The sequence below is a fragment of the Sander lucioperca genome, chromosome 4 (assembly GCF_008315115.2).
Source record: "Sander lucioperca isolate FBNREF2018 chromosome 4, SLUC_FBN_1.2, whole genome shotgun sequence".
NCBI lineage: Eukaryota > Metazoa > Chordata > Actinopteri > Perciformes > Percidae > Sander > Sander lucioperca.
In genome coordinates, this window is record NC_050176.1 from 37538040 (window position 1) to 37565027 (window position 26988).

Below are 26988 nucleotides of genomic sequence, written 5' to 3' on the forward strand. Positions count from 1 at the left end.
TTGTCAAGCCTAATTCTAATGTACTAACTGGTGTGGAAGCACTTAACTCACCACAATGAAATTCAAATGAAGGCTTTTAGGTAACTAAAAAGGACTACAGCTGAAAATTTGCCGTCTGGCAAACACTGGCGCATTTACAGAAATGTTGATTAATGTGCATTGTCCAAATAAAAAAAGAAATCAATTGAAGTGATGGCTTCATCTGTAGGTAGCAAACCAATCCCTGTTTTTTCTAACTGTGCTGACTGTATGCACACGCCATCAGAAATAATGGAAAAAAAACACATGCTCATGAAGAGAGTTAGTACTAGCTATATATGTGTGTGTGTGTGTGTGTGTGTGTGTGTGTGTGTGTGTGTGTGTGTGTGTGTGTGTTCATTCATACCTCCCATGCGTGTTCTCAGCAGATGGTAGATGTCAGGGCCATGACACTGCTGAGGAACTCTTCTCTGGGGACCTCCATCTCTCCCTATGAACAAACAAACAAACATTCATTCATTACTTTCTTCCTACTATTTAGCATGACAGGAAAGTGGGAGACTATCCCAGCATGCATTATTATTGTACTGTATTGCATTGTTGTCATCATTTAACTTAAAAAAAGTATTTTACCAATGGATGGATGGACTCTCATAAAGCTGGGCTGTCTGCAGTAGTAGTGTAAACATTTTTAAAATTGGTACTACAAGACCAAAGAAAACAGAGAAAACCTACAACTACCAGAATGCACTGTGCCACACTGGACCAATAACAGAGAGAGAGAGAGAGAGAGAGAGAGAGAGAGAGAGAGAGAGCATTTCTTTAAACCAATCATAATCGTCATCGGCGGCGCTAAGCTCCGCATGGTGCCTCTGCAAAATAGCCTCAGGAAGGAACTTGTTTTGGTGGAACATGTGTACGTTCAAAAGTAGTTTTAGTCGTGCAACAGAAAACTCAGATTGGACAGATAGTCTAGCTAGCTGTCTGGATTTACCCTGCAGAGATCTGAGGAGCAGTTAACCATAGTCCTCACAAATCCACCGGAGTTTAGAACGCCAACACAAAGAAAGCAGAAGGAAACGGACATCTGCGAAAATACATGCATCCGGCGGAATTTCCTGCGGCACCGGAGCAATCCCGGAAGTGGAACGTCGAGGATCTAGACTATCGGCAAAGTGACCCTTAAATAAAAAAATCACAAAGACTTATGTATTGTATTTAGAGCTGGGCGATATGGAAAAAATCTAATATCACGATATTGTTGACCAAATACCTCGATATCGATATTGCAGCGATATTGTAGGGTAGACAATTGGTGCTTACAAAAAAATATTTACACTGAGATTTTTGATAAATAATCATCATTAATGTGTATATAATGACTAAGTGGGTAAAGGTAAATAATAGAAAAGATATAACAGTCTGGTAAATTAAAAAATGACATAACTTTACTGTAATCCAGCCATTAAAACCAGGAATGACAACACTACTTGTCATATCACGATATTACAATATCCAAAATCTAAGACAATATCCAGTCTCATATCACCATAATATCGATATATTGCCCAGCCCTAATTGTATTGTTTGTTTTGTTTTTTTAAGATTCTATTTCTATTGGTGGCATTTTCCCTTTATTTGAAAGTGGATAGACATGAAAGGTGGGAGAGAGATGGGGGATGACACGCAGCAAAGGGAAGCAGGTCGGACTCGAACCTGCGCCGCTGCAGGATTCAGCCAACATGGGGCGAACGCTCTTACTGGGTGAGCTAGAGGCCGCCCCGTGTATTGTATTCTGTGGCTCTTATTATTTCATGGTTTTACTGATGTCTTCATTCTCCATGTACAGTATTTATTTCTAGAATTTGTGGTAAATTGTGAAAACTCATCATACTGTAAATGTATGAAATAAGGTGCTCATGAAGTTTCAGCTGAATGGAGTTAGTGATGAAGTTCAAACCTTTATTTTGCTCTACTGGCCTTGGCTCCTTTGTGTAAAACATTTGCATTTTTGCCAACATGGATTATGTGGCTTACTTGGGATTACATTTAAAGACTTATGAGAAAAGCTTGGATGTGAAAGTTCTAGGAGCATAGCAACAAGGAAGAGACACATTGCTGAAGCTAAACAACAACAAGAAAAACTGAAACACAGGAGCAAGAATGATAGTCAGGTGGGGTCAAATTTATAGCAGACAAACTAAGTACTGTACTTACAAATTTGAGGTACTTGTACTTTACTTGAGTCTTTTCTTTTCATGCCACTTTTTACTTCTACTCCGCTACATTTCAGAGAGAAATATTGTACTTTTTACTCCACTACATTCATCTGTTACAGCTTTAGTTACTAGTTACTTTACAAATTAAGATTTTTGAACACAAAACACATGTAGGTAAAGATGTAGATAAACCTATTGTGCAAGGTGCATTTTATACATCCCAACTGCACTAAATGCACCTTGCACAATAGGTTTATCTACATCTTTATCAATACTAGTGAAACAATTGTACATTTTTTATTCCCAACTTCTATATATTTTTAATATTTGTTTTTGTATACTATTCTATTATTATTTCATGTATATTGTATCCTATTATGTAATGTATATTCTGTATGTGTGCTGTGTGTCTGATATTTTGCTGCTGCAAAAAAAAACTTTGCTGCTGCTGTAATTTCCCATTTTCTTTTGGGATCAATAAAAATCAATCAATCAATCAATCAATCAATCAATCAATCTATCTATCTAGTTTATAAAATATGTTTTATTATAAATTAAACTACCCAACAATATAACGGCCTGATTAGCAGATTAAACACTTAGTTAATTGACCGGCCTATTTTGATCGTTTCCAGTTTCTAAACTGTGAGGATTTGTCTGCATTGAGTACTTTTACTTTTAATCCTTTAAGTACATTTTCCTGATGATACTTACATCCTTTTACTTAAGTTACATTTTCAATGCAGGGCTTTAACTTGTAACAGAGTATTTTACACTGTGGTATTAGTACTTTTACTGAAGTAAAGGATCTGAATACTTTTTCCACCACTGGCTGAGTTCCCACTACAGGACCTTTACAGTCATCAGATGGCTGTACTGTTCACACTACACAACTAGCTATCTTGTTGTCTTGTTTTCACACTACCTGACTAACCGGCGACACCAGTTTCTGCATGTGGTGGAAACTGCACCGTTTGGGTTGAATTTATTTCATTGTCTGTCCAAAAACATCAGTTTTAAAGAGTGTCGGTCCTTTTTATTGATCTTTCATAAATGTACACAATGACCTATGCTATTGTGTGCGGAACATACTGACAGTGATAATATATGCGACGAATATCATCCCCCACTGTCATTGACGTTCAACCCCCCACCCCTAGTCACTACACTTTGCGCTAATCTTCATCCTGGACTATACAACTGCCCATTGCACATACTATATATTTTTTACATTCTTAACTCAACCCTAAACAGCTATTTTGTATATATTTGTTTCTGTTTTGGTATTTATTGTTTATTCTTCTTAATGTTCAATATTCTTATTAATGTTCAATATAATTTGGATACTTTATCGTCTTTATTCAGTTCTTATTTCAAATATTTTTCTTGCTGTATACTTTTGGATCTCACACTTTCCCATATGCCTTTTTATTGTGCTCCCTCGGTCATTGATGACTGGCAGTAGGAATGTGTGTATATGTTTGGGTGGTCTGTAGAAACTTAATTGCCCTTCGGGGACAAATAAAGCCATCTGTCTCTGTATCTGTATAGGTTTGTTTATGTATGCACCAAAAACCAAGGCAAATTCCACGTAAGTGTAACTTACTGTGGCAATAAACGCTTAAAAAAAAAATTCTGATTCAATCTGTGGAATTAAAAAGTCTAGTCAAACTATTAAATAAATCCATAGTCTTCATTTCATTCACATTAGAGGTGCATAATGCTACCTCAGCATAGAGCTGGACAATATATCGATATTATATCGATATCGTTATATGAGACTAGACATCGTCTTAGATTTTGGATATCGTAATATTGTAATATGGCATAAGTGTTGTTTTTTCCTGGTTTTAAAGGCTGCATTAGAGTAAAGTTATGTCATTTTCTGAACTTACCAGACTGTTGTAACTGTTCTATTATTTGCCTTTACCGACTTAGTCATTATATCCACATTACTGATGATTATTTATCAAAAATCTCACTGTGTAAATATTTAGTGAAAGCACCATTAGTCAACACTACAATATTGTTGCGGTATCGATATCGAGGTATTTGGTCAAAAATATCATGATATTTGATTTTCTCCATATCGCCCAGCCCTACCTCAGCAGTCTCATACAAATTACATATCCTCAGCCAAATGTAACATTCTTGTTAAAAATTTCAAGTTCAGATTACCTTGCTCTTGTCTTCTTCCTCCTCCTCCTCGGTCAGCCAGTCGGTCTGCAAGCTCTTCCTGAAGCTGCTGCTGTTGTCTGGGAGGCAGCCTCCACAGTGCTTGACCCATCTGTATGGCAGCACAGTAACACAGTACAAACAAGTCACTTTGATGATAATATTTTATAATATACTGCATTACAGTTCACCCATATGTATGGTAATAAGTGGCAGCCGGTGCCTGCACACTCCTCATTGTGCATTTTCTCATTTATCACAGGAAAAGTACTGTTCTGGAACAGCATTTGACAACTGCTCGTATATCAGTATGTTTACATGCAGTAATGTGATCATACTTATGATTTGTTTTTCATAATCCCATTCATGTATTGTGCATGAAGACATATTTTGATTACATACATTGGACTAAAACTAGTTCTAGTTAAATCTAATCCATGTGTCTGTCAGAAACACTGTGAGTGAATATGATCACAAAAAGGTTACGACTCATACTGAAGACACTGTACATTAATTATACTCTATGTCCACTGTACTGTATTTGTAGGCTGTCACTATAATGAAGACTTAACACCGGTCCATAGTGTCAGGATCAACACCAAGCATCCACATTTCAAGTAAATTATATATTTAATAGTGTTGAATACATGATTTAAACAAGTAAATATCTGCCAAATATACACTGTACCATACCCACCTACCTCAGATATAAGCAACCTGTTTATTAATAATTCTTTATTTGCACTTTTGCATTGCCCTATTATTGTCTTACTGCATATATGTATGTGTATGCATGCATGTGTATGTATATATTCACTTTTTTATATACAAACCTATATCTGTACATAGTCGTCAAATGTTTGTTTAACTTGTTCAGCATTGTTGTCCTTATTTTTTAGCCGTATATTCTTTGAGAGCAACAGAGGCCAGAGTCAAGTTCCCTGAATGTGTTCACACTTACTTGGCCATTAAAGTTGATTCAAATTCAAACAATATGTACTAACCACTGGGCAGAATGATTCTCAGAATGTAACAATACTTTTGTATCATATTATTCAGACTATCCACAGAAATGCATGTGATTTATTTCATCACATCACTATCCAATAGTAAGTTAAACAATTCAACACAGGTTTTATACTAAATCTGCCCAACCATTGTAAATTCTGCTGCTTGAGAGGGGAAAACAGTATATTTCTTGTTATCAACATTTCTTCTGGTAAAATTGTTAGATTGTAAAGCACTGCTTGTGTCATGTTGAAGCTTATGTGCTGCAGGGAAACCACTTAAAATGGGTCAGGCAAAAAACCTGACTCCTTTTTAAGTCTCAAATAATATGCATAGAAATCCCTAGAACTGTACAACGTTCGATAGATTGAATCATGTCTATGATAGTGTCTTCGTCAATACAAGTAGGTGGTAATGACTTAAACAAAATTGTTTTATTATATACATAGAGAGAGAGAGAGAGAGAGAGAGAGAGAGAGAAAAAAAAAGACCTGTAGGTTCACATTTTGATACTGTAATTAAACTGTAATAATACAAGCTTTGGGTTGCCTTTTTTTTAAGTGACCTGTGGTAGTTATACAGGTTTATGATGTTATTAGGTATTGCACAGTGATTACAATATGGCAGACAGCACTGAAGTGTAACTGAAAAATGTGTGACATTATATACCAACCACTGACATTCAGTATTCATACGCCCCTGCTGACAAATGAACGTTAGCATCACAGCAATAAAGGCACCTCTATCTACTCAAACCATTGTCAGAATTCTTTGCTGACGAACTTCAAGATTAGCTTCATATGTTAGTCGACTTATAAGTGTGTACCAATAAACAAAGCAGTAATACTGCCCGGTCTTTTTTAATAAACTGCCCCGTCTTCCTTTCCCTTTCAGCCTGTCTAACGTCAGCTGTGTTGCATAAACTAATTCTATTACACTGTTGTAAACATCAACGTTGGAAGTTCGAGCAAGCAAGGTAGTTTGACCTTTAGTCCCGCCCTACCTTCTATATCATTGGTCAGACATATCACAACAGCATTCAAAATGGAACGTCATTGGTTGAATTGGCTATTAGTCACAATCTCTTTTAACAAATCCCCGAGTTAGCTTACCGAGCTAGTTTAAGTTGACGAAGACAGTGTCGACCCAAACAGATAGATTTTGCTGCACTATTAAAGGACATTGGTCTTATTTATTTTACAAGCATGGTGCAGTATTTCCTAATAGTTACGATACAGCGGCGTAACCATGGACTACATAACGTTACCTGAGTTTAGTGATTCCTCTGACAACCCGACCTGCACACAAGTACAGCTGGAAATGCGGTGTCCTCGCTATCAAACGTATCCAGTTGTCATTTCATTTAGCCAAGCACAACTAAAAATAGAGCAGTTGCTCCTTAGGTTCAGGGGGAACCCTTCATACCGCGGTCTATCATCTGTTTGACACCATGGATGTATTTGTACACACTCCTCCTCCTGTCACCTCTGCCCCTCCCCTGTTCTCTCCCTAGTCATCACAGAAACATGAATGACAATTTAGAATTTTACAACGATGAGTCAAACGCATTCATTTTCTATGTAAATTCGCGTTGCCTACGACAAATTCATAACCTATCTAGATAAACTCTACGAAAAAGGCAGAAAGCAGTGTGCGTACAGGCTACGTCAATGACGTCAACTCGTTACCGTACGTGGGAAGACTTGCGTGCAATAGCCAATCCTGTTTCTTGCTGTTGATCACCCGGTAGAAACAAAACCATGTCTATGACTATTACCAAAAAGGAAAAATCCTAGCTAACGACGAGATATCGAAACTACTGCACTTTCATTTGCATATCGAAACACAACATCGAATGTTTATGCAAAGGAGCTAACGTTAGGGTTGTAGTGTCTTCTAACTTCGCGTCTAACGTTACCATATTTGTGTTGCCATAACACAGACTGACCAACGTTAACTTCGGTTCGGTTAACGTTAGCTAGCTAGCTAGCTGTTCAGGTTGGCGCTTCTCTCTCTCTTTCTTACAGATAAAGATGCTGTCTTCAGGAGATGTCCATGGTTGTCTTCGCAAATTGGAAACTCTCCTGCGGGTGATAAAGTACCCAGGAAATGTCGACTACAATGGGTAACAAAACAACAACCAAAACTTCCGTTATGCAGATGTGTGTTGTTTTGTTACCAATAACGATTTACGTTACAGTGCTAGAACCCCCTATAACACCACACGTTCATTTTGAACTAACCTAGAATACCATTAAAAGAGGCAGTTTTGGACTTACAGTGAGAAAACCTGCACCTGCACTTAACCATTTAACGGGCATTTTGTATTCAGAGACCGAACGTGACTTCTGACATCAGTCGGTAGGTCAGTAGCTTAGTAGTTACATTACAGCAAAAAGCACAAAATGTAACCTTAGATAGTTCAAACGCTATCGTTACTGCTTTCCACCGTGTTGTCATTTCATTTTGTGTTTTCTCACTGTGCTTACCTGTAACACTATCTGCTGTTTGGTTCATATAAACACCAGCATTTTGTGCTCTCTGTCTCAGGTACGACTAATTTGCAAATGTACCTTGTTAAACAGACATCTTGCAATGAGATCACACCAAATCGGGCGGGCAGGAGCATAAAGTGGTGGGGGCCCTTCCCTACCCCTCTATTTCAAACGCCCTTGCTTGGACCACACCTAATTTCGAACTCGGTATTCATTTTGATGTCAACTACACACCTGTAAAGTTTCGTGACTGTATCTTCCCAGATGTCGGGCCAGGGGCGTAAAGTGAGGGGTCCCTTCCCTACTTCCTACCCCCCTACTTCCGGCCCAAATCAGTTGTCTATAGCCCCTTTCACACAGCCAGTTCAAGGGAGGGGCAGAGTTGTGTCACCTTTAAGCCGGCAGCGGAGGTAGTCACAGAGCCGAACCAACGTCTGTGTGGAAGGGACAGTCGGCCTGGCGGGACAACGTGCAGTATAATGCACGAGTCGACCCACAGAACGGTCAAAAAGTGACAAAGCAGCGTTCAGAGTAGCCAAAGTTAATAATAACTTACAGAAACATTGAAGCCATATTGTCCATGGACTGCGGCGGTCCGTCTCTGTCTTTCTCTCTACTGACAATTGTGAAACTATAAAATATACTATATAAACTTGGCGGTGTGTGGGTCCGGTTGGGTTTGCGATGTTGATTGACGGTACAGATCTGCTCACACACACTAGGCACCAACAGCTAATCTCCCTCTTCTCCCCCTTGCTAAGACAAACTCTTTTCTCATTTTCGAACTCGGCCTTCATTTTGATCTCAACTAAACACCTGTAAAGTTTTGTGAATGCTGGCCACAGACATATAGACACCTAAAAAAGTACTCAAAAGTTCCCGCCACAGCAGGTGTCTCCAGGACCACATTTTGCCATAATGACACACGCAAACACACAGACTCAAAAAGAGTCAACAATACCAGCATTGCTGTTGTGGCTGGTACTCATGCTCAGATTTGGTAGCTGCAAAATATGATTGTCACTCCCTGCATAAACGCACACGTGTGTGAACTTGATTTCGAGGCAACTATGAACTGTGACAGCTATTTTCAGCAGTGGGCAGCATTCACATTACACATCAGAGTCTCTCTTTTCTCATTTACATTTTTTCTCACAATCTCCCACGTTGTTCTTTGTTTCTCCACCAGCCTTTCCAAAGGAGATCCCTCTGCTTTTCTACCAATTGTGAGCTTTACCTTCACCTCATTCTCTCCACCTTTTGCGAAGCAACTATTGGAGGCTGGACTGGAGCTGACTGGCAAAACTGACCTCCGATTCACTGACACTCTTTATAAGGTAACACATACACACATTCTGAGAGCTTTGTTTTTACAGATGCAGCATTACGAAATGCTGTCAAATTTCTTAATTCAAGTTTGTCCCCTCCCTCTGTGAAGCACAATGACTACTAACCCACTAGTGTACAGTGGACTCTTACTTTTACGCTCACGATTATTCTACTAACATGCACTGCTCTGTTCAACTGTGAGTGTGTGTTTTGTGTGTGTAGGTGCTGCGAGATATCTTCCACTACAAACCCATACTGACCAAGCAGCAGTTCCTCCAGTGGGGTTTCTCTCTGAGGAAAATCTCTGTCATCTGTGACGTCATTAACTTGGTCCTGCAGAAACACAACCAACTGAAGAAGGTACAGAACTTTTAATGTTTTTTTTAATTTACATACTGTACATGTCTGTGTGTATTTAATGTAGATGCATATTGTGTAACTGTAATCTGTCACATTAAAGGCAGCCAAGCATTCTGCCTTTTACTTAAAGGTTAACTACTGTTTTTTTCAAAAAACAAATTCTATGTTTTTGTGTCTAAGTGACTGATGGGAACAACAATCTTTGACATTGGTCCAGTATTTAGCAAGATCGCTGCAGTCGGCAGCAGCGAAACAAGCTACAATGTAAGTTAATAGGACAATTGTCCAGCTTGTATTTACCTTCACAAAAGTGCTTCTTTTGCCACTGACAGACTCAGATTAATATTGTAAGTGTCTGACAACATTATGGAAAGGATTTCTAAGGAGGTCGACCTTTCTGTTAAAGAGTCTTACTCTTCCTTTTTTAAAACATAAAAACATCTGCGAAATTGCGTTCGTTAACCCAACCAGACTCCATGTAAATAAACAGCAATTTTAGCATCGTAAAATACACTTCATTCAAAGTCGACAGAAACAAAATAAAACTATGAAAAGCTGTTTTGGGTCGTCTTTCCACTTTTCCAACCATCACAACTCTAGTTTTGGTTGAAATAAACACATAGTTTACCGATTTACATGTGAAAATATGCTGGCTCTATACACGCTAAAAGTATTGCTTTTTTAAATGGAGTCTGGTGGGTTTAGCGCTAGCGACTTCAGAGCTGTTTCTGGTTAAACAGAAAGGTCTCAAAGAGATTTTAAGGTCTATCTCTGTAGGGATCCTGTCCATAATGTTGTCAGACACTTAGAATAATAATCTGAGCCTTTCAGTGGCAAAACGAGCACTTTTGTGAAGGTAAATACAAGCTGGACAATTGCCCTATTAACTTACATTGTAATTGCTGCCGACTGCAGTGATCTCGCTTAATACTGGACCATTGTCAAATATTGTTGTTCCCATCAGTCACTTAGACAGAAAAACATGGTAGTTACCCTTTAAGTAAAAGTAGCAATCCCATAACATTAGACACCTATTATAAATACAGATCTGGCAAGGTGTTTCCCGCCGGCCATCAAGGCTTCCTGCCACCAAAATGGAAGAGTGTCACTGCCACTACTACTGTAACAAATTGGGGCGTAAATAGAGTAATTGCCCAAAGTTGGATGACAAGATAGTTGGACTGGCAGCTCTTGATCAAAATATTAATGATGCTCATAATGAAAGTTTCCTTTCAAAAGGTTTTTGTGCTACAGTAGCAGATGGCCTGCATGTTCTAGTCACCATACTAAGGGACAGCCATGAAGCGTACTAGCGTAGCAGTAAATGAATACTCTAGACCTAAAACAAATTGTGTGACACCACTATCTGTGCCGTAAAAGTAATGAAGATTATAGTAAATAACACAACAGTACACAAACATCATTCAAGAAACAGCAATTCTGTAATGCATCCAATAGAATTGTGTGTTTACATGTGTTGTAGCCAAAAGTCCGATGTCCTGCCTCACACAAGGATGACAGAGGGGAAGCTCATCCAACAATAACTGATGCCGACACTGTAAGTATAGTGTAAAGTGCCATACCACCACTAAAAGTACAGCTGTGGCATCTAAAATGCAGCGATGCCTGCAACCCCATCTCAGAAAAATGCATATGCAACAGTGCTGAAAAATCTGACAAAAAAATACATTTTCTCTTTTTGACTTGTTTTACGTGAAGTGACTTTATGTAACTTTTTAATGTTTCTTAAAATGTGTAAATTTTCATCTGATGATCATAAATGACCTGTAACAGCAAACAAGACTTGAGAACGCTATTTTTACAGTATATAGTTTTTGCCTCTGCCTAGGTCCAATTTTTCCCGCGAAGTCACAGAATGATTTACGGCAGGTAGACCGCGCTACGGTAACACATTCTGACGGGTCACAGATTTCGGTGTATCACCGGAAAAGCCTGTGTTAGTGAGTATCCAGCCAGGTAAAAGATAGTAGGAGATTTCTTTATATAGGCCTAATTAGGGCCCGAGTGCCAACAGCGGCGAAGGCCCTGTTGAAACTGAAGGAATTATTTTCCCGGCAAATGAATTGCCTTTTTGAGAGGCTTAACTTATTCAAAAACTCACCAAAATTGGTGGTCGCATCAAGTCTGGTGAAAATGTACGTATTTTAAGCGTTTAACATAGACTCATGAAAGTTATTACACATGTGTAACATGTCAAGATGTACAAAACACGTCATTGGAGCCATACCCTAAACCCAACAGGAAGTCCGCCATTTTAATTTCAAAGTTCGAAATTAGTGCGATTTTGGCCATTTCCACATGTCGTACTTTAACAAACTCCTCCTAGAGATTTCATCCGATCAACTTCAAATTTGGTCTGTGCCATCTTAAGACATTAAAGATGAAAAGTTGTTAAAAGAAAAACTTTTCGTCATAGGGCGTGGCCGTGGTGGGGCGGCCATTTTGTGCGTTTCGCACACTTTTCAGGATTCATAAGAGTCCAACCCTGAGGACAAATAAAGGCCGATATTTACTTAAAGTCATAGCGCCCCCTAGTGGCAACAGGAAGTAGGCCTAAAAGTCAAGGTGCTATACTTTAACAAACTCCTCCTAGAGATTTCTCACGATTGACAAGGGTCCAGGTCTGAGGACATCTACAGGCCAATATTGACTTTTGGTCATAGCGCCCCCCGCTGGCAACAGGAAATACGCCTAATATGACAAACATCATCCGATTTACATGAAACTTAGAATGTGTGGTCTACATGTGATACTGAGCCGCCCCCTATACTTTAACCATGCCCACTTACCCAGGCCATGCCCCCTTTCATAACATTTGAACCGTTTAAGGTAGAGTCTTGTGTGAGGTGTCATTGAACTCAGCAGAGAGTTCCTTCTTCATTGGTGATGGTTTGACCCGCCCCCTAAGCTTTAGCCACGCCCCCTTTTATAACTAATTGAGAGGCGGCTGTGGCTCTGTGGTATAGCGGTCGCCTGCCAATCGGAAGGTTGGTGGTTTGATCCCTGGCCCTGCAGTCCCATGTCAAAGTGTCCTTGGGCAAGACACTGAACCCCGAGTTGCCCCCGATGCTGTGCATTGGAGTGTAAATGTGTGTGAGTGTTTATCTGATGAGCAGGTGGCACCTTGTACGGCAGCCTCAGCCACAGCGTATGAATGTGTGTGAATGGTGAATGGTTCCTGTACTATGTTAAAGCGCTTTGAGTAGTTGTTAGAAGAAAAGCGCTATATAAATACACCCTTGTGTGAGGTATCATTGAACTCAGCAGAGACTTTCTTCTTCATTGGTGATGGTTTGGCCCACCCCCTATGTTTAAGCCACACCCCCTTTCATAAATGCTGACCCATCTAAGGTAGAGTCTTGTGTGAGGTATCACTGAACTCAGAAGAGAGCACCTTTTTAATTGGTGATGGTTTGACCCGCCCCCTATAATTTAGCTACGTCCCTTTTGACAGCTAATGAAATGTATGACGTAGAGTCTTGTGTGAGGTATCGTTGAACTCAGCGGGGAGTTCCCTTTTCATTGGTGACGATTTGCGATGTCTGAGTGCCACGCAAATGCACGGTCGCAAGGAGTGGCGTCCACCAGTAACCCCAACACGCGCAGAGGCGCGAGGGCCCATCCATCGCTTTAATTGTATTTTACTTTTATTTTAGAAGTTATCTGCTGTAGTTATGGCTGATACTGGGGCAGGGCCATCACAGGAAAGAAGGCAATGAAACAAAGAACAACTGAAAGCTGAAAGGGAAAGTGAAAGACGACGGGCGAAATCGCGAGTCAGTCTCTGTCGGACTTTCAACAGATTGAGACAATTACGGGATTGTAAATTATTTAAAAAACACCCCCGAATTGGCCCTCAGGTATGCAATATGTCTGTTTCATTCATAAAATAACTTTACAATGCGCAACGTGTTGAGAACATTAAATTACGCCCCCCTTCCATTTAGTGCGGACGTTTTCCTTTTAGTCCGTGTTTGTGTTGGCCTACTATTTTCTTTTCCCTTGTCCCTCTGTACTTATGTAACGCATCCTTGGGTTTGATGAAATGCGCTGTAACTCAGTAATCTAGAGTGGGCAATACAGCACCGTGAAGAAAAGACCTTTATGACAGCAGGTGTGGTAAAAACACTACCGCTTTTGTCCAAAGCAGTCGCTAGAATCAACACAAACTGAAAGTTACAAATAGCCACTTTAAAGGACCACAGCAGGAGTACACCCATATATAAACGGACCATTGTGCATATTCTGTACTACACAATTTAAAAAATCATTTTGCAATGTTGATTGACGGTACGGATCTGCTCACACACTAGACACCAACGCTGTTGTGTAACACATCATGTAGCAATGTAAAATCACATACTGACAGTAGCTCCCAAGACGGCGGCCGCCTGTATACGAGAACGCAACTGTCTTTATAATCTGTCTTTTTAATAAACTGTCTGTACACTTACAAAGTTCTCAATGCTTCGGTTAACATTTAGGGACCCTCATTATGCCACCGTTGAAGTGTGGTGATGTTTTGAGCCTTTTTAGTGGTATAAATAACGATTTGTTTTTACTTTCCCTGTGCCCCGAATACTAGCGTTATAAGCTAATCAGCGGTCTGCACTAGCTTGTTTCAAGCTACAAACACATTCGATTAGCATGAAAACATGTTCCAGAGAGCGACAGAGTGGGTACACATCTGTTATTAACCCCTAGATTAGTTTTGCGCTGGAATTGTCCTTTAAAGGCAGTTACTTGCATTGAAAAGATGGCACATGGTCACAGGCACATTAAACCTACCTTAATGTCACTGAAATACACAGGAGTGTTAACAAGGATGTCAAGCGGTAAATGACTGTTAGCGGGTAGGGGGGGTGCTATTTACAAAAAGGTGTGATGAGTCAGACAGGTGAATGATTAGAAATGTGCGTAGTTGAATGCCATTGTGTTTTTATGTGTTTCAGGTGTCCGAGAGGCCATTTGTTGTGAGTCACGCAGAAAATTGCTCCACTTCTCACACAAACTCCACAAACTACCCCCAGGCGGAAGCATTCTCCCCCCATTATGAAACCTATACCTCTCATAATGAAGTTCACTCCTCCAATTCTCCTGCAAATGGAATCAAAGAGCTGGTAGGACGGGAGGAGGACAAGGATAACAGTCTTTACGTAAGCATTTACCAAACCAGTATAAAGATTAAGCGAAAGCTTGTGATGGACTTTAGGAAAGGGGTTTGAGTTCCGTACTGAAACTTTTAAAGGCCAATTCAGACAAAAGATTTGCAAGGAGACGAGTTGAAACTTGCATCTACTTGCAACGTTCACACCAAAGCGAGACGGTGTATCATCTCCATGGCAACGACTCTTTGTACTTCCGTCTTAACCAAGGGGGTAAGCGTATGTCAACAACCCGTAGATCCTATGGCGTCATTTTGATGCTAACAAGCACTCACCCCACGTTAGCATTCCATTGACTGCCATTCATTTTGATGTCACTTTGACAGCGAATAACTTTTCATCTGAAGCGTTCAAAGACTTTATTTGTCCATTGTTTATTTCTGAAGAAACACGACAATGTATAAAAGGCTCCATTACCTTGTATCTCACGTTATGGCTCCGTAGCAGACGTTTTTGTAAAAATAGGCTAACGATTGTGTCATAACCAAGCGACTTACTGTCGCACAGTAGAGGAATTACCGTACAGTACAGGAGAAGCTCGCAGGCAGTTTCAACTTACATTAGCTGTTTAAGTTTAATTACTAATGTTAACTAGCATTTTAGTTAGCAATAATTAGTCTTATCTCCTTACATATACCTACGCTCTCCGTCTCTGCAAGATTGGGAATGATTGAGATTTCTCTTTACCAGAAGACTTCCAACTTTAACTCCGGATTTCCACTGAATGCAGAACGTCTGCGGACCGGCGGCTGCGTGCTCTGCCGTCCGTCAGTACCCACTAGGTCCGGATTTGTTGCGGCACGGCTGCGGTCATGACTGACAGCTGTAATCACGAGGACCCACAAGATCTCGCAAATTCACGTAGAATAGAACCACAAAACCAACAACAGTTAGTTTCCATCCAGAGGAGTAGAGGGGAAACAACTCTGTGCTGTGTTTTCAAGGTGTAGTGCAGGGAAATATGATCCGTCGTGAACACGGTGTATTTTATTTTGAAAATTAACCGGATGTTTATTTTGTTTCTGTGCTCGACTTCCTGTCCCGCACTATCTGCCGTGTGCTGAATTCCGGCATCCGGCAAAAATAGAAGCTCTGCGTATCTGCTCCGGAGGGCTGCGGACCGCCGGAGTAGGAACGCAGCCGTTCTGCAGTCAGTGGAAATACACACATTGACTTTAATGGAAACCTAATGACTCCGCCGCCGTTCCACAGCCGTTCCGCAGCCGGTGGAAATTGGGGGTCAGACAGGTTGCTCACGTCACATCTACGTTGTCTCTCTCAGTTGGAGGCTGCGCAGTAACGCTCAGCGCTCACCGGAAAAGTGCTTCTAATATCCTTCACTGGTCTCCGTCCAGAGCAACGGGATCTGTTGGTCCAGTTTATATATGTCTATGGTCCTAACTTACGACTAGCAGCTTTTTGGTTATTTGTTGCGTCTAAATATGAATGTGAATGTTAGTGATAGTGAGATGCCTGCTACAGTTCCATTTCTAGTGATGAATCGGTGAAAACACGTTTTATTTCTCTGATTCACGGCTTTGTCCGAGGCGCTCCCTCTCTTCAGTCACTCTCCAGCTCGCTCCACCGTACATGCTTGCAGGCGCACGTTGAGCCGCCGTTACCAGTTTGTAACAGAAATAAAATAGATATGAATAATTTTATTGTAGCTGACTTGACAAGATGACTTCTCTATTGGCTGTTGAAACAGCTGACGTCTCTTACGTTCTAAAAGCAGCCTCTGGAGACTCGACCAGCTGAGTCGCAGCAACAACTTCAGCTGGTTTGAGACGAGACGGGCCGGTTCAGACCGCTGCAACTTTTCTCTGCTACGTTCTAAAATGGTATCGCCTCGTCGAGAATCTTTGGTCTGAACTGGGCTTAAAGGCCTGAAGTTTTGAGGACCACTGGATCCACCCCAGATCTTTCCAGCAGAGTTTGATCACATGCCAATTTAAAATGTAATGTTACTGTCTCTCTTTCAGTCATCAGAGGTGGAGGGAAGGCTCTCAGCACTGGAAGCTCAACTCGGGGGTCTTCTGTCTGGGCTAGACAGGCTTAGTATCCTGGAGAAACGCCTGGAGGAACTTGACAAACCGAGAAACACAGACAAGGTGGATCAGTCATTCTTTACGCTACATCTTTATCATCTTGTTTCATGTATTTTATATTGTTTTTTTTGTTGGACAGACGGCAAAGATAATTTAATAAAACATTACAGTTGCAGATACCTTTTCTATTTATCATGTTCTATTCCAGAATGAAGGACAAGTCATCACTATATCCAGAGAGAGCTGGGAAAATCTGATGAGCAGAGTCCTGTTATTGGAAACTAAACAAGATCTGAGCAATATACAGGTAGTGTTCTGGCTGTAAAAGTTAATTTCAATTTCATCATGTAGAATGGATTCACTGAATGTCTTATTTTTTTAGTCAGTTTCTGCCTGTTATTGTGTTGATCCAATTACAGGCATCTCCACATGACAATTGCGGGGTTGTAACAAATTGCTAATCAAAGCAAGAGCACTGTATACTATAATAGGGCTGAACGATTTGGGGGGGAGGACGAGAGTAAAGATGGAAAGATCCTAAAGATTAGTTCCATATAAATGCACAGATAGTTCGTTGTTTTGTCGTTAGTAAAACACAATATTGACCTTGTAGTTGAAAAAGGAGCCTCATATAGAAATGACATTTCCTCCATGGAGTCCGTTCATTCGCATTCGGTGATCGACACTTTTTGAATGACAAGATGGCTGATAGCGTAAACAACAACTGCTAAAGTGTGCTGGAGTTCATGTGTAGAGCCCCTGGTGATACTTGGAGCAAAGTCTCATGTTGTGTCGAGCCTTCTTAGTGTTTTAAAAATAGTGATTTTGATGCCGATTTTTTGTAGTGCCCCTAGCACTCCCATTCAAAAGGCCATTTGACCCAAAACGAGAATGCGGTAAATCTTAAAAGTGGCGATTCCGTCCTAATTATGCTTTTAAACGAAGGTTTACTCGGGTACATTCACAAAAAGACCCTAGGTTGCATTTTGGCGAGAGTTACGCTTTAAGAACACGATTCCACAAGGCCGGTTTTTAGCTTTGACTAAACGATCTCTCATGTTTTTCTACACTCCAGCAAAATGTTTCTTCTTTACCCAGTGTGGTGTCTCTCTCTGACCACATATATTTAAGGCTGTTTGACTCCCTGTGGTCTGTACGTGCAGAATCATACAGATGTTCGTAGAGACGAACCTGCTCTTCCCAGCCGACCGCCTTGAATTGAAAGTGCAGCGTGCGCAGTGGGCACCTAGTTACAAAAATTCAGAGGTGTCACACACCACGACAGCTTGCGGATCCTTTGCGCTGGAAACCACAGCTGCGGGACACCGTGGCGACCATTAATTTAGCTTTAAGCTCCCAGCTGAGCTCCTGTATATCATTAATGATAGTATAAGCCTTTTATTTTTTATTTCATGTTAAAACCGTATTTGCCATCCTTCCTTTGATTCCCAGCCTCAGCCTGTCACTCCCTCTCTACTACTCGGTCTCTACCCTACCTCCGTGCCCTAAGATCTCACAATGTGTTGCTCACATTGGCGGGGTTGGATCCCAGGCTCCTCCGGCGACATGTCAAAGTGTCCCTGAGCAAGACACTGAACCCCAAGTTGCTCCCCAGATGCTCTATGTATAGCTGTCAAATGCTCCTAATACTTAGGATGGGTTAAAATGCAGTAATTGAATTTCACTACATTGTGCTGTCAATTGTATGTGACGAATTCATATGTTCCACCAAAACAAGTTCCTTCCCGAGGCTATTTAGCAGAGGCACAGTGGCTCTGTCTGGCGCTTAGCACCGCCCAAGATGATTGTGACTGGTTTATAGAAATGCCAATAAACCAGAGCACTGGAGTTTTTCTCCCATCCCAGAATGCTGTGTGAACAAGCCAGACCTTCCTCCGCAGCGCTGTGGAGGAAGGTCTGGCCGGAATACTAACACATGTATGTGTATGATTGGGGGAGGTGGGGGGCAGGTAGGGTCCTCATTTAGGATCCCAGTGGCCTGAGGGTAGAAGCTCCTCCTGAGCCTCTCAGTGCTGGCCTGGTGTATCCGGTACCTTCTGCCCGACCTCAACATGGACCAGCTGGTTTGGATCCTTTTTCTCCCAGCGCCTGGTGTAAATAGCCTATTGTACGTTCAGCTGAAAGAAACCACTCTCTGTAGGGCTCTATTCAGTGCTGTTTGACAATGGAGCAGGAGTGGAAATTCCTCAGTATAAGAGATCACGGCGCACCATCACAGAGGAAATGCAGAGAGACGTGGGGATCCTCTCACACCGAGCAGCCGCCCCTGACCTGCGTAGACTGCCACCCGTTGAGAGGTGCACAAATATTTTCAGTTCATCACGAAACTGGCGGACCACATTTGACCATGTTAATGTGGTCGAAATCATCAGTGAAACTCATGCCAGTGGATTTCCTGAGTGCCTGATAGTCTATATGAAAACATATAAAAGAACGAATAGTCGAATTGAAAACAGCCAAATCAGGAATAAAAAAAAAACTGATTCAGGTACAACCCTAAAACACTTAACTTAGGGTGTTTTCACACCTACCTCCTTTGGTCTGGACTTTCGGACTTTTCAGTTTGATCCGAACCAAAATTACAGGTGTGAAACCTCCCCTGGACCACGGTCCGGATCAAAAGACCAAATTTTGGTCCGACAAAAAGAGGTGGTCTCGGTCCGGACTAAACTAGTCCGGTTCGTTTATAGTGTGAAAGCATTTTTTGGATGGTTCGGACTTTCGGACCAAATAAAAGAAGCTCTGGCAGGCTCTCCTTGTGTTACAAGACCGGGGAAGCTCCTTTTAAGGAATAGCTCGGTGCTTATTGTGTAGGCTACATGAGTGTGTGATGGTGAATGCGCTCAGAGCAGACAGCTGTCTGCTATCAGAGCTGAGAATACATCAGCAGTTTATTTGTTAAGTGGTAGTAAACATACAGTGTAGGTTTCCGTTTGTCTCTGAATAAATGCTCCAGAAAGAAAGTTCCCGTGTCTTGCTTCTCAACATCACAACAAAACAAAAAGAGCCACGGCAGTAGGGGAGAGCAGCAGTCAGTTGAAAAAACTCCGACACAGAGAGAGGATACGATTGGACAGGGAAGCCCGTCTACAAACCAATCAATTATAAGTATCTGAGGACGCCAGAGAGCCCACGTATGTGATGACGGCAGGACGTAGTTTTGTCACGTATAGATCTTTAGTGCGCTTGCATAACTGCAGTGTGAAACCAAAACTTACCTGATCAAATGTATACAAAAAACATGAACCTTGGTTCGGACTTTCAGGTGTGAAAACGCCCTTAGTCCAGGTTGCAGTGACAGTAAGGTGAGCATGTGAATAGACGTGCCTTGAAGTCGACGTTGGGGGCTTGAAACACCATTGAGCATTAAAAATGGATTAGCTTGAAGTTAGCACTAAGCCAGTTTTAAGATTTAATCCTTGACTAAGCACATTTTTAAAATGACCGTTCCCCTTTGCTTTGTCACCTTTCTATCTTAGTTAAGTGTCCCGCCTCCATGTCCATTATCTGCCTCCTCCTGTTCCTCCAGCTCCAAGTCTGATGCTTCCAAGGTGAGACAGACAAACTCGCCTTGCTGCCACTATGGATAAACACATCTAACCTTTTCCAGCTTTTCAATGATTAGGATCATCATTTTGCAAGTGACATCACCTTTTGGTTGTATTATTTCTTTCATGTTCTTATTGTGCTGTGTTGGGAACATCTCGGGGCATTGTTTCCCCTGACCATGCATTTAAATAGGACCGTCTTACAAGGCGTGGGCACCATCCAGTTCCCTCCATTTCCAAAAAAATCACAAAAAGCTTGTTTATTTTCTGATGAGACTGTAGAAACTAAGTAGTTGAGGTTGTAGATTTTGGTGTTGTACTGAGTTGCATTATACTGTAAAGTGTTATTTTCAGCGTTATATTGTCTTCTCATGACCGCAAGATAATGACTTATTATTAAATATTATATCAGTTCTTTTTTTACAAATGCGCTTCTAGTTTTCTATGTGTGCCAGAAGAGAACTGAATTAATTATAATAATGTTAGCTGGTGGCATTAGCAAACAGATTTCCAAACAGAAAGCAAGCATGTCTCAAATGTCCTGACTGGATGACAATGTGTACTATTTGCTCATACATAATTTGACTGAACAAACAAACTAGCTAGCCATCTACATGCATGTCTGCTTTCAGGCTACAGTAATTCTTTCTTCAGCAAGAGCAAGAACTATATTTTCTTGTCTGTCCTGTTTCTTTATCCAGGAGGACCTCAAGGACAGGCTAGAGAGGATCACCAACATGTAAGCTCTTAATTATAGTTTTTCAATATCAAATATACTCTTTCCTACAGACCTCAGAAACGGCCACTGAAAAGGAGTTCAGAATTTACCACATCATGGTTGTGAGATCGTTCTGCTCCCAGATTTATTATGACTTTGTGTGCTTAACTTTGTTGTGTTTCAGTTTTCCCAATTTCTGTTTTGACAGGTTAAAGGTGCACACGCTTCTAGCGCCAAATCTGGCTTACCTTTGTTATCTGTTTCGGTGTCAGACTGTTTCGACCCTCCAACAAAACTATAAAAGTTAGCTCTGCTTAAGCTCTGATTCCTTTCACATAGGGATAATTACTACATCCAGCCCAGCTTGATAATAGCAGCAGACACTTGGCCTTCCAAACTTTAATCCTCTGAATTTATTTTTGATTTTATAGAGAAGGTGTTGGTGTAGCTGCCATATACAGTAATAATACAGTATTGTTTTGCTCTTGTCAGATAGAACACCATTGGGACAAAATTCATTTTATGATTTTTGTGTTTGTGTATGTCTGAAATGTGTAGGCTGAAGAGCACCTCCAGTCTGCTGAAGAACACTGAATCCTCCGCAGCACACTGTAAATAAATAATGTTAAATTACAGTATGTAATATTACACCACAATTTTGGTGCACTTTTCTATCTTGGCATTGTTAATGTACCTTTTTAAACCCAGTCTCGCATTGCCGGACCTATCTCGTTTGTATTTCTCTAAACCAATCCCGACCCTCCTGGGCGGCGCTGAGTGACGGTGGCCTTGCAAAACAGATAGCAGAGATAGCGGCGGGGGATGGACATCCATCACGTCAGGCTGTATCCCAGCACTGTACATCCGTTGAGCCAGATTAAATTAATGCCATTATGTACCTAATCACAAGCTACTTTAGATGAGAAACTCCTGTATATGCTTTTAACTTTTAAAGAAAAACTGTCACAATGAAAATGAATGTCCAGTTTGAAGACCTCAGCTGATGAGAGATGAGTAGATGATTTCTCCTTACAAATAAATGCTCTATTCGTAAAACTGCAGGTGCTTGTTTGAATTGTTTTTTCATTTAACTTTTTTTTTTTTTTAATTGGTAACACTCATTTCTCAACACTGAGTTCACTTTTTTTTTTAAACCTTTCACACAGTCAGCACATCAGAAGCCAATGTGGTCTACACTGTGGATATTTCCAAACTTATGAACTAGTGCTGTGTATTGGCAAGAATCTGGCAATACGATACGTATCACAATACATGGGTCACGATTCAATATATTGCAATATATTTCGATACTGTGCGTAAGGCGATACATTGGGACTTTTTTAAAGTATAATTTAGGAAAACTAATATTTAAAAAATGACATGATGTTCATAAAAGTCAAAGAAGTTTACTTTAGGTAAACAATTCAGTACACAGAAAATCAAACTGCCAGTTTGGGATTGTGGTTCACAGGTTCTTAGTGAGCTAAATTTTATATGCTAAATTAGGCCAAAGTTCAGCCATAGCTACATTGTTAGCTTCTAGCAAAAAGTCAGGCACTGTTAGGTAATGACACTAGTGGTGTGTTTCAGCATAGCCATCTAGCGGTAGGGGGTTTAAACACAACATAAATGTGAACCACTGTCTTACATGAATATTCTTTTTATTATTTTTTTTTAATTAAAAAAATCGATTGTCTTTTTGAAAATCTATACAGTATTGCAAAATAAAATATTGTGATACTCAAGTGTTGATTTTTTCTTACACCCCTATTATGAACTGAAGCCAACTAAACTACAAAGAGCACCTTTGTAGTCACCTGTTAACAAAGCAACCTCATCGAAGATGCAGCAAATAGAGACACGGGTGTAACAGAGATGTGAATTAGGGACTGTAACTAACTGTCAGGCTATATCCCCTGCAGGGCTTGGGTAGAGCAGATTGGGGCTGGCAGTTGCACCATCAAAATGCTTGGTGGGAGATCCAGTACATTTAGGGACACCCTGTAATTTGTTCTCTCTCTCTCTCTCTCTCTCCCTCCCTCCCTCCTACCGGTCCACAGAATAAGTACGTGCAGCGGGGTGTACATGCGTGGAAGCCAAACATTTTGTCTTGCAAGTGCAGAATACTGCAGTAGCAGGAGAAGGGTCGTATAGGCACGCTGTAGGAAGTCTTCAGTCAGCTGCTTAGCTGAAAAGTGCAGACTTTGAGTGGGGATTATTATTTAATGTGGATCAAAACATTAAACGTGACACTGGTCTGGGTTAAATCTAAACTATTAAAGGACTATCTTCAAGTGCAATATTGACTGTCTCTATTTTTCCCACATTAAGAGTTTGGTTCAAGTCACAGGCATTTCTTTGTAAAATTTGTTTTCGTTCTTTTATTTATAGATTATTATTATCGGGTGTAGTGCAATTCTTGACTTGGTTATATGCTACATATATCTTAAGACAGGGGTCTTCAACGTTTTTTAGGCCAAGGAGCGCTAAGCTGAAAAAGAGACGGAGCAGGGACCCCTTACTATATAGAATTGAGTTGCATATTAAACTGGGCTTACAATAACGTGTATATATATTTTAACTATTAAACAAGAATTTAGTGCCCCCCCTGCAGCATCTCTAATGACCCCCTAGGGGTCCTGGACCGCCTGTTAAAGATCTCTGGCTTAAGAGACCCCTCATTGCCTGATAGTATAGCCTAGTGTTGATTGCGGAGTTAAATCTCCCATTATACCCTGCATGTAGTGTACATTTAATGTGGGTTTTAAAGTGTGCAGTGGTATTTTGTCCTATTGGAGCTCATTTATCTCTTACTGTGTGTATTGGGTCCTAAAGTATATTAATAGCCTTTAAATTATTCCTGTGCATTTTTGCTGATTGTTTTAGTGCCTAGCTCATTGCACTCCCTTAAAGTTGCTACTGTGTAGCTTCACTCTGGCGCTATTGGCCTCCTCCTTTTAGTGTTTTTATCTCATGCAGATTTTGTGAATAAACTATATATATTTTGTAATTGGCTTCTCGTCCTGGTCTGTTTTGGACACTTACCTGTTTCCATCACTACACAAAAGAAAAACAGGACAAAACTATTTTTTATGGTGGAGTAGGAAGGATGAGTTGTACGCAAGCCCTGAAAGGCAAGGTGAAAAAAAACACGTTTTTCGGGCATTCTTGGCCAAAACCTAAGTTAGAGTCGTATGTACTAGATAGATAGATCTCCTACGTACAACTTAAATTTAGGTTTTGGCCATGAATAGTATTTCCTACGTAGGAGATACCATCTTGTACGTAAACTTTTACTTCTTAATTAGGCTGTTTTGAGGGCGAGAAAGCCGTGCTTAGTATATGATAGTACATGATACAAAGGGAACTAAATGTTCAGCCAAATGTAGCATGAACAAAAGGTTTTCCCTTTTAGGCTAGAGCACATGGCTATCTCATATTCACTGGCGTGTAGTCCAATGATGTAATTCACGTGAATATTATTGTGTTCCGCCAGAAGAAAGAAAAAATATGCTGGTTGCCTGAGCAACCTGCTGAGTTTTTCAATAATTTGCTTACTAAAATAAACAGTTAGACTGCACATCAGACAACTTTCGTTTTAGCATGTTTGTAGCAATTCGCTATTTGTGCTATGTAACGGTACCCTATCCTGGCAGACTAGATGCCTTGAGGCACATTGCTGCCTTCCACAGGTCTGTTTAGGTAATATTTTAAGGTGTCATCATTTTCAGATGGGTAATCCTGTTGCAGAGATAATTAAAATCAACCGGAGTTTAGAATGCCAACACAAAGAAAGCGGAAGGTAAGGGACATCCAGCTGAAAATGAGGGACATCCAGTGGCACTGGAACAATCCTGTAAATGAAACGTGCATGTAGACTAAACAGGCATAAACAGAGAGAACCCATATTTCAGTCTACTCTCATCTGCTACCGTAACACAGCACAAATAGCGAATTTCTACAAACATGCTAAAAAGAAAGTTGTCTCATATGTAGTCTAACTAACTCAGTAAGCAAACTCAGCAGCTTGCTTAGGCATGTGATTGAAGTCATCGAACTACAAAGGGAGTGAATTCATAGTTCGACTTAAACTGAAAAAATTGTTTTCCCACCTTGTCTTTCAGTGCTTCTGTAGAGATATGATGGTCGAGCACCATCATATCTTGAAGAGCTCATAGTACCTTATTGTCCCACTAGAGCACTGCGCTCCCAGAATGCAGTTACTTGTGGTTCCTAGAGTCTCTAAAAGTACAATGGGAGCCAGAGCCTTCAGCTATCAGGCTCCTCTCCTGTGGAACCAGCTCCCAGTCTGGGTCCGGGGGGCAGACACCGTCACCACATTTAAGAGTAAACTTAAAACTCTCCTCTTTGATAAAGCTTATAGTTAGGGAGTGAGGAGTTGTAGCGTCCACCTAGACCGGCGGGGGAGGGTGTGTAGCCACAGTCTCGCCGCGCCCCCTCCCTATCTCTGCTTCTCTGCAGCTCTTGGCTATGCTGTTATAGTTTTAGACCTCCTGGGGGACTTTCTTTTGACACACAGAGCTCCTCTGTCCTCTCTCTTTTCATTTGTGGGCAAATGCTTGTTACTAACCTAGCTCTGGGGAGCTTGTTCCCCGGAGCCCGTATGTTTTCTTGCCCCGCAGTTTTCCCTGGATTAGAGTGGCAACTAAATCATCGTTGCAGCTCTCGCCGTGGTCCTGCTAGGCACCCTGCTACACCCTGCTATGCCCTTGCAGTGCCCTGCTACACCCTGCTATGCCCTGCTACACCACGCAGTGCCCTGCTACGTCATGTTGTGTCCTGCTACGTCCTGCAGTGCCCTGCTATACCATAAACTACTACAACAACTACTAGTTCCAAACATAGTTCCATTATCTTTATTGTGACTATAATTGCCACTGTTCATCATAGCCCCAACCGACACCGGCAGACAACCGCCCACCAAGAGCCTGGGTTTGTCCCAGGTTTCTCCCTAAAATGAAGTTTTACTCACCACTCAAGGTTTCTCCTTAAAAGGTAATTTTTCCTCGCCACTGTCACACTAAATGCTTGCTCTTGTAGGAATTACTGGAATTTTTGGGTTTTTGTAAATTAGAGTGTGGTCTAGACCTACTCTATCTGTAAAGTGTCTCGAGATAACTCTTGTTATGATTTGATATTATAAATACAATTGAATTGAATTGAATTGAACTGACTTGTAGAGTATCACAGCCTTAGGAAAGAAGCTGCTCTTAAGTCTGGTGGTTATGACAGCAGATATTTTGTGTCACTTGCCCTACGGCAGCAGGTTGAACAGGCTGTTGCTGGGTGGGCATGGTCTTTTAGGGCGTCACTCACTTACTTAACACCCAGTTAAGCCATGCTCAAGCACGTTTTACCCAACCCAAAGTGTGGTTCGTTTGACTAGTGAGATTGCGTCTGCTAAACCGTGCAGGCATGCTTGAAAGAGGCGAGCCAGGGCATAGTTAGGTTGGACTCGGGCACGGTACACATCAGTGTGATCGCTAAACGTGCCCGGGTCTGGTTCTTATCTTACAGATGAACGGGAATTGTAGTCGGCGAGTCCCACAAAGTATTGACATAAGCGTGCTCTGGCCCAGAATGTCTTTTTGCAGTCTGAGTGCAGGCCAGCGGGGGAGTTGGGAGGGGGGACAATCATACTCGGGCACGGTTCAAGGCAACTGGGCCAAGTGTGCGTACGCCCAGTATCCTTTGGGCTCTGCGCAGGCACCTCACCGATATCACTGATGCTCGCCAATACCAATGATGTTCTGGGCGGTTTTAATCACCGCGCTGCAGAGCCCTGCTGTTCTGGGCCATGCACATTGCATGCCAGTTTGTTATGTTAATAGAAATAGAGCCATTTTTTAGCTTTCTTAACCGGTGGAGATGTGAGATGACC

General features: G+C 41.2%; 2 protein-coding genes across 9 annotated transcripts in view; one reads left to right on the top strand and one right to left on the bottom strand.

Annotated features, from left to right (window-relative positions):
- Positions 1-7893, bottom strand: part of fbxo8 (F-box protein 8) — a 20795-nt gene extending 12902 nt beyond the window's left edge. Inside the window, exons 1-3 of one of the 6 annotated variants that reach the window (XM_031295407.2) lie at positions 7871-7893; positions 4377-4485; positions 386-469 (exon numbers count right to left, since the gene is read on the bottom strand). In XM_031295407.2, coding sequence (XP_031151267.1) covers positions 386-469; positions 4377-4485 — 193 coding nt within the window. In that variant the 5' untranslated portion in view covers positions 7871-7893. Of the gene's footprint in view, positions 1-385; positions 478-4376; positions 4486-6648; positions 6888-7074; positions 7099-7299; positions 7524-7870 lie in introns of those variants that run through there. The other 5 variants (XM_036000172.1, XM_036000171.1, XM_031295405.2 and 2 more) reach the window with 5 other exon arrangements.
- Positions 7093-22149, top strand: cep44 (centrosomal protein 44). Of its 3 annotated transcripts, XM_036000170.1 has the most exons (11): positions 7093-7263; positions 7409-7506; positions 9066-9213; positions 9428-9565; positions 11049-11123; positions 14539-14742; positions 16734-16862; positions 17008-17106; positions 20300-20371; positions 21070-21107; positions 21645-22149. In XM_036000170.1, the coding sequence occupies exons 2-11, from the start codon at positions 7415-7417 to the stop codon at positions 21703-21705; spliced, it is 1056 nt and encodes a 351-aa protein (XP_035856063.1). In that variant the 5' UTR covers positions 7093-7263; positions 7409-7414; the 3' UTR covers positions 21706-22149. The 3 variants fall into 3 exon arrangements, with proteins under 3 accessions (XP_035856063.1, XP_031151262.1, XP_031151264.1); XM_031295402.2 differs by lacking the exon at positions 7093-7263 and having other exon boundaries at positions 7395-7506; XM_031295404.2 differs by lacking the exons at positions 7093-7263; positions 20300-20371 and having other exon boundaries at positions 7395-7506.
- The last annotated feature ends 4839 nt before the right edge of the window (positions 22150-26988 follow it).

Coding starts and splice junctions, on each gene's coding strand:
- cep44 (XM_036000170.1), top strand. CDS start 7,415: ATGCTGTCTTCAGGAGATGTCCATGGTTGTCTTCGCAAATTGGAAACT. Junction 17,107..20,299: donor AAGATCTGAGCAATATACAG/GTAGTGTTCTGG, acceptor TTTCTATCTTAG/TTAAGTGTCCCGCCTCCATG. Junction 21,108..21,644: donor CTAGAGAGGATCACCAACAT/GTAAGCTCTTAA, acceptor TGAAATGTGTAG/GCTGAAGAGCACCTCCAGTC.